Below are 13,422 nucleotides of genomic sequence, written 5' to 3'. Positions count from 1 at the left end.
GCCGATTTTCAAAATGCTTCAAAAACAATTTTTGGGACCAAAATACTTTATTGAATAGGGTGTTTTGCCTTTTTCATGTTGGTAATTCTCGGTACCAACCTCAGCTGTCATTCTCACAATGCGGCTTTTATCAGTTGTGCACAAACGTAAATTATACGTTTGAAAGAATCGTTTGAACGTGTTACGACAGTGCTAATGGTGTGATCAGTGGTCTAATTTTCTAGAGAACATGGTCGTGGGCAACACGAAGGTGGTCCAGGTGACTAATATCGCACCTCAAGCGACCAAAGACCAAATGCAGACACTCTTTGGTTACTTGGGGAAAATCGAAGATATCCGTTTGTACCCTACAATTAGGGACGTGTCTTGTCCCGTGCAGTCTCGAATATGTTACGTGAAATTTGTAGATTCAGCTACGGTAGGTGTCGCTCAACATATGACCAATACTGTGTTTATCGATAGGGCTCTTATTGTAATACCTGTCATAAATGGAGATATTCCTGACGAGTACTATGCTCTGGAGATGACAAGAAATGGGACGATAGTCCCAGGATTCAACGTGAATGAGCCGAAGTTACCTCCTCACGTTAGTAACTCCTTCCAAGGCGCTGGTGAAGAGAAAGTTGTTGTAACAACAGATCCCCATCTGACAGACAACGGCTTGAATCCATATCCACCCTTGCCCGCAAAGTATGACAGCATCAAAGTAGAGGAAACGCGGAGAACTGTTCAAGTTGTGAACGTTGACTCTGGCATTCCCACAGATGAAGTCATCCAGTACTTCACTCAAGCTGGCGAAGTGAAATATCTCCGCGTTTGTGAATGCCCCTCAGAAAGCAACACACATATTTTAATAGAGTTTACTGAGCAACCCAGCGTTGTAAACGCTCTGAAACTCAATGGTGAAGAATTCAAAGGCAAACCATTGGAAATCATCCATGCCACTCAACCCATTATAAAACCTCAAGCAAAGAGCAATGAAGCTGCCCAGAAAGAAATTGAAGAAGCCATGTCGCGGTTTAAAGAAGCCCAAAACATGATTAACGCATCTATAGAACCAGTAATCGGAATGCTGACGAAGGATAAACGCAGCTCCCGCCGCTCTAGATCCCGTTCCAGAGGCAGAAGGCGCCGCTCACGTTCAAGATCACTGTCCCGCGGTTCGCGTAGTCGTCGCCGTCGGTCTTCATCACGTTCTCGCCGCTCGCGGTCCCGAGAACGTAGGAAACGCTCCAAGTCGCGTTCGCGAAAACGGTCGCGTTCACGTTCTCAGAGGCGCTCGCGCTCCAGAAGATCCAAGTCTAGAAGATCGAGATCAAAATCTGCAACGAAAAGGCGCAGCAGACACCGGTCGAAAGAACGCGAATCCCGAGCGAGGTCTAGAGACAAGGACAGTAAAACGCGAGATCGCTCCAAGGACCGAAAACGGGATAAAGACAGAAAGTCGAAAGACAAAGAGTCGAGGAGATCAAAAGAGAAAGAGCCGACTAAATCCAAGGATAAATCCAGTCGTGAGTCAAAAGATAAGAAAAGCGACAAAGAAAGCAGTATTGAAGGCACCTTGGATAAGAAGAGATCTAGATCGCGCAGTAGAAGTCACAGGAGAAGCAGATCCAGGGATCGTAAGAAGGATAAGGACCGGAAGAGATCGAGGTCTAAAGGAATAAGAAAGCGTTCGCCTTCGCCGCGATCGTCGAGGAAGAGAAGTCGATCAAAGAGTCGGGATAGAAGAAGGGATAAGAAGGACAGAAAGGAGAAAAGGGATAGATCCAGATCTAGATCGAAAATTCCGAGGAACTATGATGAAGAGGAAAAGGGCTTTGATTCAGAGAAAGAAAAGTCGAGTACGAGGGAGCCGGATTCTACGAACGAAAAGGAGTCGTCGGAAAAGTCTGACAATATGGATATTTCAAATTCTCCATAATTTCGATGTATAATTTTATCTCTAGGTACATATTATTAGTAGAAGGCAGTAACTCAAAGTTGTATTAATTTTCAATATATTCCTTCATAAGTAAGTGTTATTAATTTATATTTCCATTTTAGAAAATCGAGAATAGGTTACGAAATTTTTAATTTTTTGTCAATATCAAAGAATAAAAGTTACGAATTAGGGAAAATACGTATTCTACTTTAAAATAGGTTTATTTAAGAATTCTTAAATTTAACATGAAAGTTTTTCCATAATATGTACATTTTGTTAGGTTTATCTATGCGCTCTACTACAGAAGAGTTCAATTTAATGGATAATGTACCAAATAATTTTTACGATTTCTTGAATTTTAACTTATTTTTAAATTTCTTGGGATTTATTCCATACGCTGAAAGTCGAGCGTCAGATATCCCAGCATTGTCTATTTTACCTGTCTTCCGTTTTTTATTGACAACACCATCATTGTTTGAATTTTTAAACTTCCGTTTCTTTGTCTCCTGGCGTTCAACTGTAATATTAGTAGCATCATTATTTCGTACGTGTTTATTTTTTCTTTTCTTCTTTTTCTTCTCCGTCTTAGACTCTGTATGTGCAGTTGCAACTGGTGCTTCTTCCTTAACCACCGATTCTGCAACTTGTTTTGTCTTTTTCTTCTTAGTTATCTCTTGCGATTCATTTGGACAACTTATTTCTGTTTCTTCATTTTTAACCACACCCTTTTTGCACCTAACTTTCTTTAGCTTTTTTTTCTTTTTATGACCAATCTGTTCTACTGTTTCTTTTTGTACAATCTCTTTTTTGTCGTCTTTTTCAGTCTCAAATAAGCTAGGCAATACTTTTCGTTTCAGCTCCAGATTTTGAGCCTTTTTCGCGTATGCAATTTGTTCGTATTTTTCCACGTTGTCTGGTCGGAATTGCACTGCCTTCTTCAGTGAACACCATTTGTTTAGTTCACGATCTTTCGCCATTAAGATTTCTTCAACAGTTAGACCGAAATCATTTGGAGTCACTTTTCGATATTTGAATTTGCATGGAATATCGCCGATTATGTCTTCACAGTCGAATTTATAATACTCATCTAAGTATTCTTCATATGTTTTGTCATTTGGATCAAAAACTGGTTTTGGTTGGCTGACAGCCTTAGCAAAGAGGGATTTTCTTTTTCGCTTCTTCTTCCCTTTGCTGTTTTCTATTAATTCCTTCTCTGTCGTCGCGTTTGGGTTATAGTCGCAATCCATCTAAGAAAAAAGTTTGTATGTTATAATGCGGTGTTATTATTAATAATTACATTAAAGTTATCATCTTCGCAGTGAGGGGTATGTTCCTCATTTGCGTCTTCTTCACCTTCCCATTTCCTCCAGTTTTCTATGAAATGAAGACCAATTATTTTTTGAAGCAAGGAGAAATGCACCGAATTTACCTATTTCTAAATACTCGTCTAAATCTGGAAATTCTGGTTTTTGATCCCCCTCAGGTCCTTGATAAAATTCATCACTGAATAAACTTTGCATTTTTCTATCATGGGCTTCAGGATCAAAATCGCCATCTAAATCTTCATCCTAAAAATAGAGACCTTATAAAGAGTTTTTACGCATGATATTAGTACCTTGAATTCAATGTCATTATTTCCAGTTATTTCCCTTAATTTCGCAATTTTCTCTTCAATTTCCTTTCTTTTCAGTTCTTGAAGTTTCTTTAGTTCTTGCATTTTCTGTTCTTTCTCCATTTGTTTTCTTTCTTTGGTCTCTGCTCTTTTGACTTTTCTTTTATCATCTGTTTTTCGGAGAGACTGTTCCATTGTTCTTGGATACCTTTTGATCTTAAAGTTAATTAATATAATTTCGTGTGCTTAAAATCAATGAGAACTCACAAATTCCTGATCAGGTTCCTCAAATCTGAAGTTATATTTGTGCTCAAATTCTTCCTGCTGGCCAATGGCATTTTCATCTTCTGATAAATCTTGATCAGAATCATGGACAATTTCTTCATAGGTGGGAATATAATCTTCATCCTCTTTATTTAAAAATCTGAAATTTTTTTTTAGAAATTTCTTTTTAGATAGGAAGTCTTACTTTTTTTGAAGAATGTAATCTCTCAAAAACTTTTCTTCTTCATCAAGATTTGGATTATTCCAATAGTCTTTCAGTGGTTTTAGCTCATTTTCTGCCTCTTTGTCATCAATTTGGTCCTTTTGTCCTGCTAACCAATCTTTATATTCAGTCTCCTCTTTTTTCTTTTCTTCTTCAGATTTGTGTCTAATTTTCAGCATTCCCCCCCATTCTTCTCCATCTTCATCATCCACTTGATTTAGAGCATTCTTAATATTCTCTTTTAGTTTCTTTTGCTCCTCTACGTAAGTAGGAGATCTAAAAGCAAATGTCTCAACTGTTACAATTTTTGAAAAACTTACTTTGATCTTAAATCCTCTTCATTTTCATCACTGTCACTCAGCTCCCCATTCTTCTTTAAGATCAACTCTCTTTCATAATCATTAATGTATAACGGCTTCTCTTTCTTTGCCTTCTTTTTGGTCTTTTGACTCTCTTCTGATTCCTCAAAAAAGTTGACACTTCCATCATAGATTCGGGGGTCTTTGTTTTTCAAACAGGACAATGTCTTAAAAAACTGTTTTTCTACTTCTTCCGTTAGTTCGACGCCTTCTTCGTCATCATCTGATGAGGTCGATGATTCATCCTCTAACAACTCTTCTCCATATTTTGTTTTAACTAAAAAGAAAACGTGAACTGGGGCTAAATTGATGGTCAATAATTACGTCTATTTAGTTCCTCTTTCTTCCTCCAATTGTCATAGTTCTTTGCGTATTCATTGTTGGTTTTGATATCAAAATCTGAATCCGAATCATTCTCAAATATTTGAGACATTCTTAGAAATACGAAACCAACTTTTGAGGTTACCTGCGTGACAACGTGTGTGAAATGTCAAATGTGGTTGTCAAAGTTTTAGGGGCTTTTTCAGATTGGTAGCACTGGTGGAATGTTTGATTGCCACCAATTTTTAAAAATTTGAATTCAAAATCAATCTTTTTGCGAAAAATTAAGTTGCAGTTTAGTAATAATGTCAAATTCCGTGATAGTTCATTAATTACATTTGTTGAAAAAGAAACATTTACAAAATAAGTAATTTATATATGATTTTTTTGTTTATTATCGATCTAAATCGACTTTGAACAACTGAAAATTGTGTTTTTATCGTTGAATGGTTTTTTAAGTAAAAAAACCGTTGAAGTATTCAAGATCTTTTAATGAATAACTAATGCTTCTCTGGAGTAATCGCGCGTTTCTAGAATAAATCTAACGTCGTCCTTAAACATTCCACTCTCCCCTGCGTTAAAACAGTATAATAAAGATTATATAACAGCTTTAATGTCAACTTCCCGTTCAAGTAGAAGGGCAGTCTACTCTAGTTCTACAAACACCTTGCAACATGAAGAATTGATGAAGGTTATTTGCGCCCCCGTCCTTCAAGCCCATCGTGCATTATGAGAATTTTTATCCGTAATCTCTTTGATCCGAAAAAACATAAATACACATCTTCAGGTCATGTCAAGTTTATTCAATCCGAGAGAAAAGATAAAAACCCAACCGATTGCACGCAGTGAAATGCCAATTTCTGTCATTATTGTTCTCGTGAAGACCCTTTAGATAATTATTTTTCTGTGATCTAGCAGTGTGTAAGGTTTCCCAACCGACGTCCGCGGAAAATAGTGCAATTCTTCACAGAAAAACAATGTAAGTTTGTAGAGTTATCAGGTCATATGGTCACGATATTGAACTTTCCGATAACTTTGATTTAACCCACGAAATGATTTTTTCTGGAAAATCACACTTAAAACTGTTATTTTTACAGAAACAGCATCACGATGACTGGGATTACCTTTTTGTTACGAAGGTAAGTTTTTTGGTAGTACATACATCAAGCTGTTTGTCCCAAGTTGGACTTCCTCGAGTTCAACGCGTTGCAAGAACAGACTTTCATATTTAATTGAGCGCGACAGGAATGAAAGAAAATCGCGATCGAGTCTTTTTATTGTCGTTGGAAATATACTGCCGCTCGACAATCTATTTAAAACAAACGTTAATTAATTGATAAGATTTGGCAATACTTTATTTACGCTCGTTCGAGAGTCATATGATCGTGCCGAAACTTATTTTATCGCTGCAAAACAATGTGAAGAAATTCTTCATTAAATATTTTTTTTGTTCTTATTTTCCGCGATATTACACATAGCGGATGATCGAATAATACCATTATCGGATATTTTCACAGTACGATAAGGGTAATTGAGGGATTTGGTTACAGCTATTATCGGTTTATTAAGTATAAAAGTTTAGATAATTAATGCGCACATGCCTGATTTTTGTGATATCGAGGTGAAAAATAAGCTTTGTTGCCTGACTCGGTCATGCTGCGGTTATTGCTACCAATATTTGTCATACAAATGGAACTTAATATGTATGTTAATGATAACTAGTAATTCTGATAAACATTTGTTTTATTTCTGTCGATCCTGCGACTTATTTTTTATTTAGGTATTTTCATTCAAACACAGTTTTTTAAATTTTTTTTGTGACTAGGTATGTTGTCATCGCTTTTTCTTAATTCCAGTAGAGAAAATTCCTCAGAAAATCCAAAATTGCGACTATAAAAAGAAAATGGATGATTTACAAAAAGGAAAGAGTTTTTGCGATCTTTTTCGCCACTTTTTTGGAAAAAATGTCAATAATCAAAAGAATGTCCGTTTCAATGGAATTCTCGATTATTCGTGCAATATGATATTTCAAATACGTTATAAGAACTATGCGATATGGAAAAAATGTGTTATCACTTTAACACCTCTACTTACTGCATACTTAACATGTAAAAGATCGGTTTAGCTTTACAAGAAACTATTTCTGTCCCATTTTTGTATACAGTTCTTGTGGAAATATTTGAAAATAGCTCTTGCAACAAATATTATGAAATTCAGCACATGCACCAAATGTGTAAAAATTGGAATGGAAAATGGAATTAAAGTTGGAATTGGAATTTAGTTTAGGACACTTTTACTGGAATTAAAATTGGTACAAGGCTACTTGGGGTAAAACAACGGCCAATGGCATTGTAAATTACTCTGTTTTCAAATATTTCTAAAAGAACTTTACATGCTTGTAAAAATTGTTTATATTATTTGTACTCCTATCGGATTTTTTTTTCACTTATATCAATCTAAAAAATTTTTGTTGATAACCCTTATAAACGCATGTTTAGTAATACAAGTTATATTATGCAATTTTGAGTACCGAAAGACTTTTAATTTCATTCCCAACATTCAATGTTCCCTTTTTTATTAAATTGTAGATTGTGAAATAAGAAATTCAGAATTGCTAAAGATTTTTTTCACGAAAAATTTCACAAAATAATGATAATTTTTATTTTAATATTTTGCTTACGAATTGGTTTCCCATTATTCGTAGTTTGACCTCAAATTGCATCTTTCTCATTATATTTACCATAAAAATGCATAAAAATCGTCAATTATCATCATTTGATTAACGGCAAAATACTTCAGAATATGTACAATAATTTTTAATCATTCGATAGTGCTCAAAATATTCCATTTATTTTTGTTTCTAGATTATTAGGTAGACTCTCCATATTATTCATTTCAAGGTTCAAGGGAATCAATTAAAGTTACATTTTTATCTTTATTATCTTTTAACAAGATTATAGTCCGTATACTATACTAAGTATACTACTAAGTCTTATTGACGAACAAAAAAACATCCGATGGTCGATTAGATAGGAGATCAAAAATCGAAGTTTACTTCGTGGAAATGAAAAGAAAGTATAGACTTTGTAACTGAATATCGAGTAAATATTTTTCTGTTATGGATTTAGATCGATCACGTAGTATTTACTAAAAATAACAATTTAAAAAACAATTAAAAACTGCTTTACTTTCCGTAAAATTCAAGGCTACGTCACACCCCGCCTGTCCCCAAATCACAATCATCCAGTTTTTGCAGCCTTCATTATTGAAAAATCTCTTTTTACCTTTGCCATTATTTTTACCGTTGCCACGTGCTCTACGTCATATTCCATGACGTCATCCATAAGACAAAAGCATTTTATTATCGCCTTAGCAACGAAGTCACCGCTTGCATCAGATCAACACACCCGCGAGTTCGACCAATCAGAAAGCGGTTTAAAGTCGAGCCCAATGAATCAAGGCCAGTTTCAAAGATCAAACAATTGTTGATTAATTTGAGATTATAGTCTGCTTCCTTAATTGGTGCAAAGTCTCGGAATTTGCATAATTATACGCATTTCGCGGTAAAGAAACAAAGGGAGAGAGTAAAGAACGAAGGAGAAAAGGAGAAAATAGAATGATGCAATTCTGGAATTTTAGGTCTCATGTTTTGTCGCTCGGGATCCTTTTTCGCAATAACTGGTTTTTGTTGCGAATTTTGTGTTGGAGATTAGAAGATATTAATTTAATGATTTCGAAAAACAAAACAGATATTAGTACAACAGCAGTTTTTTAGATAAGTGTCGTCAAAATAAGCGCACTTTGTACTTTTCCCCACTACTATGACATGGAGGGAGTTCCCAAACACGCGATATAAGGGTCGCTTGGCAATTTTCCAGCATTATTCCTTCACAGTTCTTTGTGAGAGAATATCCTTTCTTTTTCTAAAATAAACTTCAATACTGGCTAAATCGCGGGTTAAGTTAGTTCCCAAATTTCACAGAACAAACTGTTTTGTTTCGAACTGTGATAAAATCTATTTGAAGTTCATCTTCGGGTATTATTCTATGTACCATAAGAGTTACACTTAGAGAAATTCAAAAAAGTTAAAATGCCTGAATTCATCGAGAAAAAATCTAACACGTAAGTTTTTTAACCGATTTTCCATTTCTTTGTTTAATTCCAATGTGCCGTTACTAACTGTTTGTGTTTTTCAGATTTTCGTCGGAAGTTGGACGATTTGCGAAACATGCGAGCCATCCCAATGTTGGTCTTTTCAACCACTTGAGAGGCATTAGCGTGGTCAGTGGAGATCTGAAGAACTTGTCTCCGAAAGTTAAAGCGTACGTTGAAGAAAACGTGGACTTGTGCCAGCCTGAGAAGATCCACATCTGCAATGGTACTGACACGGAAAACAGCCATCTTCTCAGCTTACTCCAGCAGCAGGGTACCATCGTGCCACTGCCCAAGTATGAGAACTGGTAAGTGCCGTCAGTTCTTTTTCGTATTTTATACTGTTTTTTGACCAGTTTTTACCTTCAAATTTAAAAATAAGTTCTTTGTACGAAATGTTGGTTTAGATTTTTCTTTGTCTTTCATTTCCAAGGCCAACATACTATAAATGAATTCAAAACAAATGGAAAACTGATTGTTTGCTTTCTCTTCAGCTGGTTGGCACGAACGAACCCCGCCGACACCGCTCGCGTGGAATCAAAAACTTTTATTTGCACCGAAAAACGGGCTGAAACTATCCCGACTACGAAAGAAGGGATTAAGGGAACTTTAGGGAACTGGATGTCTCCGCGTGACATGGATTTGGCGATCAAGGACCGTTTCGCGGGATGCATGAAGGGCAGGACTATGTACATTGTACCATTTTCGATGGGCCCTGTCGCATCTCCGTTATCTAAAATTGGAATTCAATTGACTGACTCGGCTTATGTAGTTGCTTCTATGAGAATTATGACAAGGATGGGACAAGCGGTTATGGATAAACTAGCTGATGGCTCAGATTTTGTCAAATGTTTGCATTCCGTTGGTACTCCTGCTAGTGGCTTCGTGGAGAATCCCAGTTGGCCTTGCGATCCCGAAAGGACCATCATTTTGCACAGGTACTGATACCGCTTCCTCTTGTTCTTCTGTTTCTATAATTTGGTTCACTTTTATAGACCGAAAAACAATGAAATTGTGTCCTACGGAAGCGGCTACGGCGGAAACTCACTCTTAGGAAAGAAATGCTTCGCTCTCAGAATCGGTTCGACCATTGCCAAAAGAGAAGGATGGTTAGCGGAACACATGCTGGTAAGTTCTTTCTCCATATCTCGCTTCTTTATCTTCATTTTTCTCTTCTTTGTTTAGATCCTCGGCGTGACCAGTCCTTCCGGTCAAAAGAAGTACATCGCTGCCGCTTTTCCTTCGGCTTGTGGAAAAACAAATCTCGCCATGATGACTCCCAGTCTTCCTGGTTACAAAATCGAATGCGTCGGTGACGACATCGCCTGGATGCGCTTTGATTCCAAAGGACAACTCCGCGCCATCAACCCCGAAAATGGTTTCTTTGGCGTGGCTCCCGGTACTTCCAACTCCAGCAATCCTATTGCTATGAAGACCATCTTTAAAAACACAGTTTTCACCAACGTTGCCGCCACCAGTGATGGTGGTGTCTTCTGGGAAGGTATGGAGGACGAAATCTCCCCTGATGTTAAAATCACAGATTGGCACGGCAAACCTTGGGTGAAAGGAAGCAACACTCCTGCCGCTCATCCCAACTCTCGTTTCTGCACTCCTGCCGCCCAGTGTCCCATTATTGATCCTCAATGGGAAGATCCAGAAGGAGTTCCAATCTCTGCGATTTTGTTTGGAGGACGACGACCTGCTGGAGTACCATTAGTATATGAAGCTCGCAATTGGAAACATGGCGTGCTTGTTGGCGCAGGAATGCGTAGTGAAGCCACTGCCGCCGCTGAGCACAAAGGCAAAGTTATCATGCACGATCCTTTCGCAATGAGGCCGTTCTTTGGTTACAATTTCGGCCACTATTTGGACCACTGGTTAAGCATGGAAGGAAGATCTAAGAATTTGCCCAAGATTTTCCACGTGAACTGGTTTAGAAAAGACAATGAAGGAAAATTTTTGTGGCCAGGATTCGGAGACAATTCTAGAGTTTTGGATTGGATCTTGAGAAGGTTGGATGGAGAAGACTGTGCTCAAGACACTGCCGTTGGACTACTGCCAAAGTTAAACTCTCTAAATTTGGATGGTTTGAAAGAGGAAGTCAATGTAAAAGAACTGTTCAGGCTCCCCAAAGACTTCTGGATGGAGGAGGTGTTTGCCATTGAGAAATATTTCAGTGAGCAAGTTGGAACCGATTTGCCAGAAGATGTCCAGAATGAACTCAAGCTCTTGAAAGAAAGGGTTAACAACATGTAGACTACATCTGACTGCATTGGACAATTATTACTTTAACGAGAACTTTAGATTTTAGATATTTTTGTATTTACACTATATTAAGTCATTTTTTATTGATTTTTAAAAACATAATTTTAAGATTTTAACGCATTTTTGTATATAAAGTATCCATAATAAACATTAAAATTGATCTCGCTTGTAATTTAAAACAACTAAAAAAAAGGATTGAACTCATATTTTTTGGCAGAAAGAAACTTCTGCAACAAAGTCGTATTAAATAAAATTTAATAAAAAATAAGTTACAATGAATAAGTTAAAATAAATAAATGCAATTTTACAAAAAACAGTTGTTTAGTGTTAGTGTTGAGTATAATATGATCAATTTTATTAACTCTGATCTTTCACTTTTTTTCCCATGTAAAGTGGAGTAAACGTACTTTTGCTTGGTGGAGGATTCAACTTACTAGTAATATACACAAATCCTTCATATAAACTGCTCCTGTTCATTGCTGAGGCTGTAAAGTGCCTAATTTTCTCTCTATTACACCAAGATGATGCTTTGTTTAATGTAGATTCAAATTCTGGATTCTCACTCTCTTTAAATTTATTTCCAATAACTATAATTGTGACCTAAAAATGAAATAATTTATAAAAAAAATTAGTTGTCTATTGTTACAAGCAACCTCTTTTTTATCCTTATTCTTATCAATATCTTTCTTTAGTGATACTAAAACATCCAAGGAGTCAGGTTTTTCAGTATCATAAACTAGAATATATCCATCTGCAATAACTAAATAATGTCTTGGCAGCTGTTGATTGGTGGTCCCATTAGCTGTGGAAGTTTGTAAATGCTCAATTCCTGCAGTATCGTAAAATCTTATTTTTTCTCGAGTACCTTTATCAGACTCAATATTTGCTACATAAATATCCTCAATTGTGGGGTGCAACTCCTTTAAAAATTGGTTGTAAAAAACAATGGGGGCTAGCTTAATAACGTACAGATTTTGAGGTGATGTTGCCGTAGACAACCTGTTCCAAAATTGCCGTCTTTCCGACGCCCTTCATTCCACAAACTACCACTTTTGCAGTTTTGCCCATTGTTTATTTTGTGGTAGTTAACCTCAAATACACCTGTCACGTCACCTGTCACAATGACACCTGACCTTGGTGCCAACATGACAACGAAATAAAATGTGATTAAATGGAGGTAAAGAGCGGAAGATCTTCGTTAAATAGCATGATTTACGCATATTAACATTTCTGCAATACATTACAGTGTGATTGTGATGATTTAAGTGCGACTTATGTTGATAAATGCAATTTTATATTTACGCTGTATTGGCTGCCCTGGTAGCTGTCGCTGTCATCATTCATAACCTTAATTCTGATGCAAAACCGAGAACAGTTGTGAAAATGACGGAAAATAGTAAAAACAAGTACTCTATCTTGTTGCCGACGTACAACGAAGTTGAGAATTTACCCATAATAATATGGTTAATTGTCAAATACATGAAAGACAGGTAAGCCCCCATCCACGCCTTTTTTTGGGGCTGATTTATGTTATTTCAGTGGGTATGATTATGAGATCATTATCATAGACGACGGAAGTCCTGATGGTACCCAAGAAGCCGCTAAACAGCTCGAGAAAATTTACGGCGCTGATAAAATCTTGTTAAAACCTAGAGCAAAGAAACTTGGTTTGGGTACAGCATATGTTCATGGAATCCAGCACGCCACTGGTAATTTTATTATTATTATGGATGCAGATTTGAGCCATCATGTAAGTCCTGTGGTGTTAAAATTATATCAAAATTATTTAAATGTTTATAGCCAAAATTCATTCCACAATTTATTGAGAAACAAAAGTCTAAAGATTATGATGTCGTTTCTGGGACGCGTTATGCAGGAACTGGAGGTGTTTATGGTTGGGATTTTAGTCGAAAGTTAATATCCAGAGGGGCGAACTTTTTGACGCAAATACTGCTAAGACCAGGTGCTTCAGATCTCACTGGTTCTTTTAGATTGTACAAGAAGGATGTTCTGGAGAAGTTGATCAAAAGTTGTGTTTCTAAGGGTTATGTCTTTCAAATGGAGATGATAGTAAGAGCTCGTCAATTGAATTACAGTATAGGCGAAGTTCCTATATCTTTCGTTGATAGAGTGTATGGAGAGTCAAAGTTAGGGGGCTCAGAAATATTTCAGTTCGTCAAGGGGTTGCTGTATCTGTTTGCCACCACATAGATATTAAACAACATTTAACGTGTATTCTGGCATTTATCTATTGTAATAAAGTTAATTTTTAATTGTAGTAAAATAATTTCATATTTCGCGC

The 13,422-nt window shown here is 36.6% G+C and overlaps 5 protein-coding genes across 6 annotated transcripts; 3 read left to right on the top strand and 2 right to left on the bottom strand.

Annotated features, from left to right (window-relative positions):
• The first annotated feature begins 57 nt into the window (after nucleotides 1–57).
• Nucleotides 58–2,018, top strand: Srp54 (splicing regulatory protein 54). The gene has a single exon (XM_088032503.1). It carries the CDS (start codon nucleotides 230–232, stop codon nucleotides 1,922–1,924), a length of 1,695 nt encoding a protein of 564 aa, XP_087888629.1. The 5' UTR covers nucleotides 58–229; the 3' UTR covers nucleotides 1,925–2,018.
• Nucleotides 2,019–2,126: 108 nt separating this feature from the next.
• Nucleotides 2,127–4,906, bottom strand: LOC148181157 (protein KRI1 homolog). Its single transcript, XM_088032492.1, has 8 exons — nucleotides 4,707–4,906; nucleotides 4,344–4,659; nucleotides 4,006–4,299; nucleotides 3,804–3,960; nucleotides 3,540–3,752; nucleotides 3,354–3,492; nucleotides 3,222–3,298; nucleotides 2,127–3,171 (listed from the first exon to the last, which is right to left on the bottom strand). Exons 1-8 carry the CDS (start codon nucleotides 4,813–4,815, stop codon nucleotides 2,266–2,268), a joined length of 2,211 nt encoding a protein of 736 aa, XP_087888618.1. The 5' UTR covers nucleotides 4,816–4,906; the 3' UTR covers nucleotides 2,127–2,265.
• A 483-nt stretch (nucleotides 4,907–5,389) lies between these two features.
• On the top strand, nucleotides 5,390–11,280 carry Pepck1 (Phosphoenolpyruvate carboxykinase 1). Of its 2 annotated transcripts, XM_088032306.1 has the most exons (6): nucleotides 5,390–5,682; nucleotides 5,801–5,842; nucleotides 8,900–9,163; nucleotides 9,350–9,793; nucleotides 9,851–9,983; nucleotides 10,041–11,280. In XM_088032306.1, the coding sequence occupies exons 2-6, from the start codon at nucleotides 5,814–5,816 to the stop codon at nucleotides 11,109–11,111; spliced, it is 1,941 nt and encodes a 646-aa protein (XP_087888432.1). In that variant the 5' UTR covers nucleotides 5,390–5,682; nucleotides 5,801–5,813; the 3' UTR covers nucleotides 11,112–11,280. The 2 variants fall into 2 exon arrangements, with proteins under 2 accessions (XP_087888432.1, XP_087888422.1); XM_088032296.1 differs by lacking the exons at nucleotides 5,390–5,682; nucleotides 5,801–5,842 and adding an exon at nucleotides 8,576–8,825.
• An 85-nt stretch (nucleotides 11,281–11,365) lies between these two features.
• Nucleotides 11,366–12,238, bottom strand: kappaB-Ras (NFKB inhibitor interacting Ras like 1). The gene is made up of 3 exons (XM_088032330.1): nucleotides 12,090–12,238; nucleotides 11,774–12,040; nucleotides 11,366–11,720 (listed from the first exon to the last, which is right to left on the bottom strand). Exons 1-3 carry the CDS (start codon nucleotides 12,186–12,188, stop codon nucleotides 11,478–11,480), a joined length of 609 nt encoding a protein of 202 aa, XP_087888456.1. The 5' UTR covers nucleotides 12,189–12,238; the 3' UTR covers nucleotides 11,366–11,477.
• Nucleotides 12,239–12,380: 142 nt separating this feature from the next.
• Dpm1 (Dolichyl-phosphate mannosyltransferase subunit 1) lies at nucleotides 12,381–13,407 on the top strand. Its single transcript, XM_088032319.1, has 3 exons — nucleotides 12,381–12,610; nucleotides 12,660–12,870; nucleotides 12,921–13,407. The coding sequence occupies exons 1-3, from the start codon at nucleotides 12,405–12,407 to the stop codon at nucleotides 13,329–13,331; spliced, it is 828 nt and encodes a 275-aa protein (XP_087888445.1). The 5' UTR covers nucleotides 12,381–12,404; the 3' UTR covers nucleotides 13,332–13,407.
• The last annotated feature ends 15 nt before the right edge of the window (nucleotides 13,408–13,422 follow it).

Source organism: Gnatocerus cornutus, chromosome 1, assembly GCF_029298725.1.
Source record: "Gnatocerus cornutus isolate USDA-ARS CGAHR chromosome 1, icGnaCorn1.1, whole genome shotgun sequence".
Classification (NCBI taxonomy): Eukaryota; Metazoa; Arthropoda; class Insecta; order Coleoptera; family Tenebrionidae; genus Gnatocerus; species Gnatocerus cornutus.
This window is presented reverse-complemented; position numbering and strand designations above follow the sequence as displayed.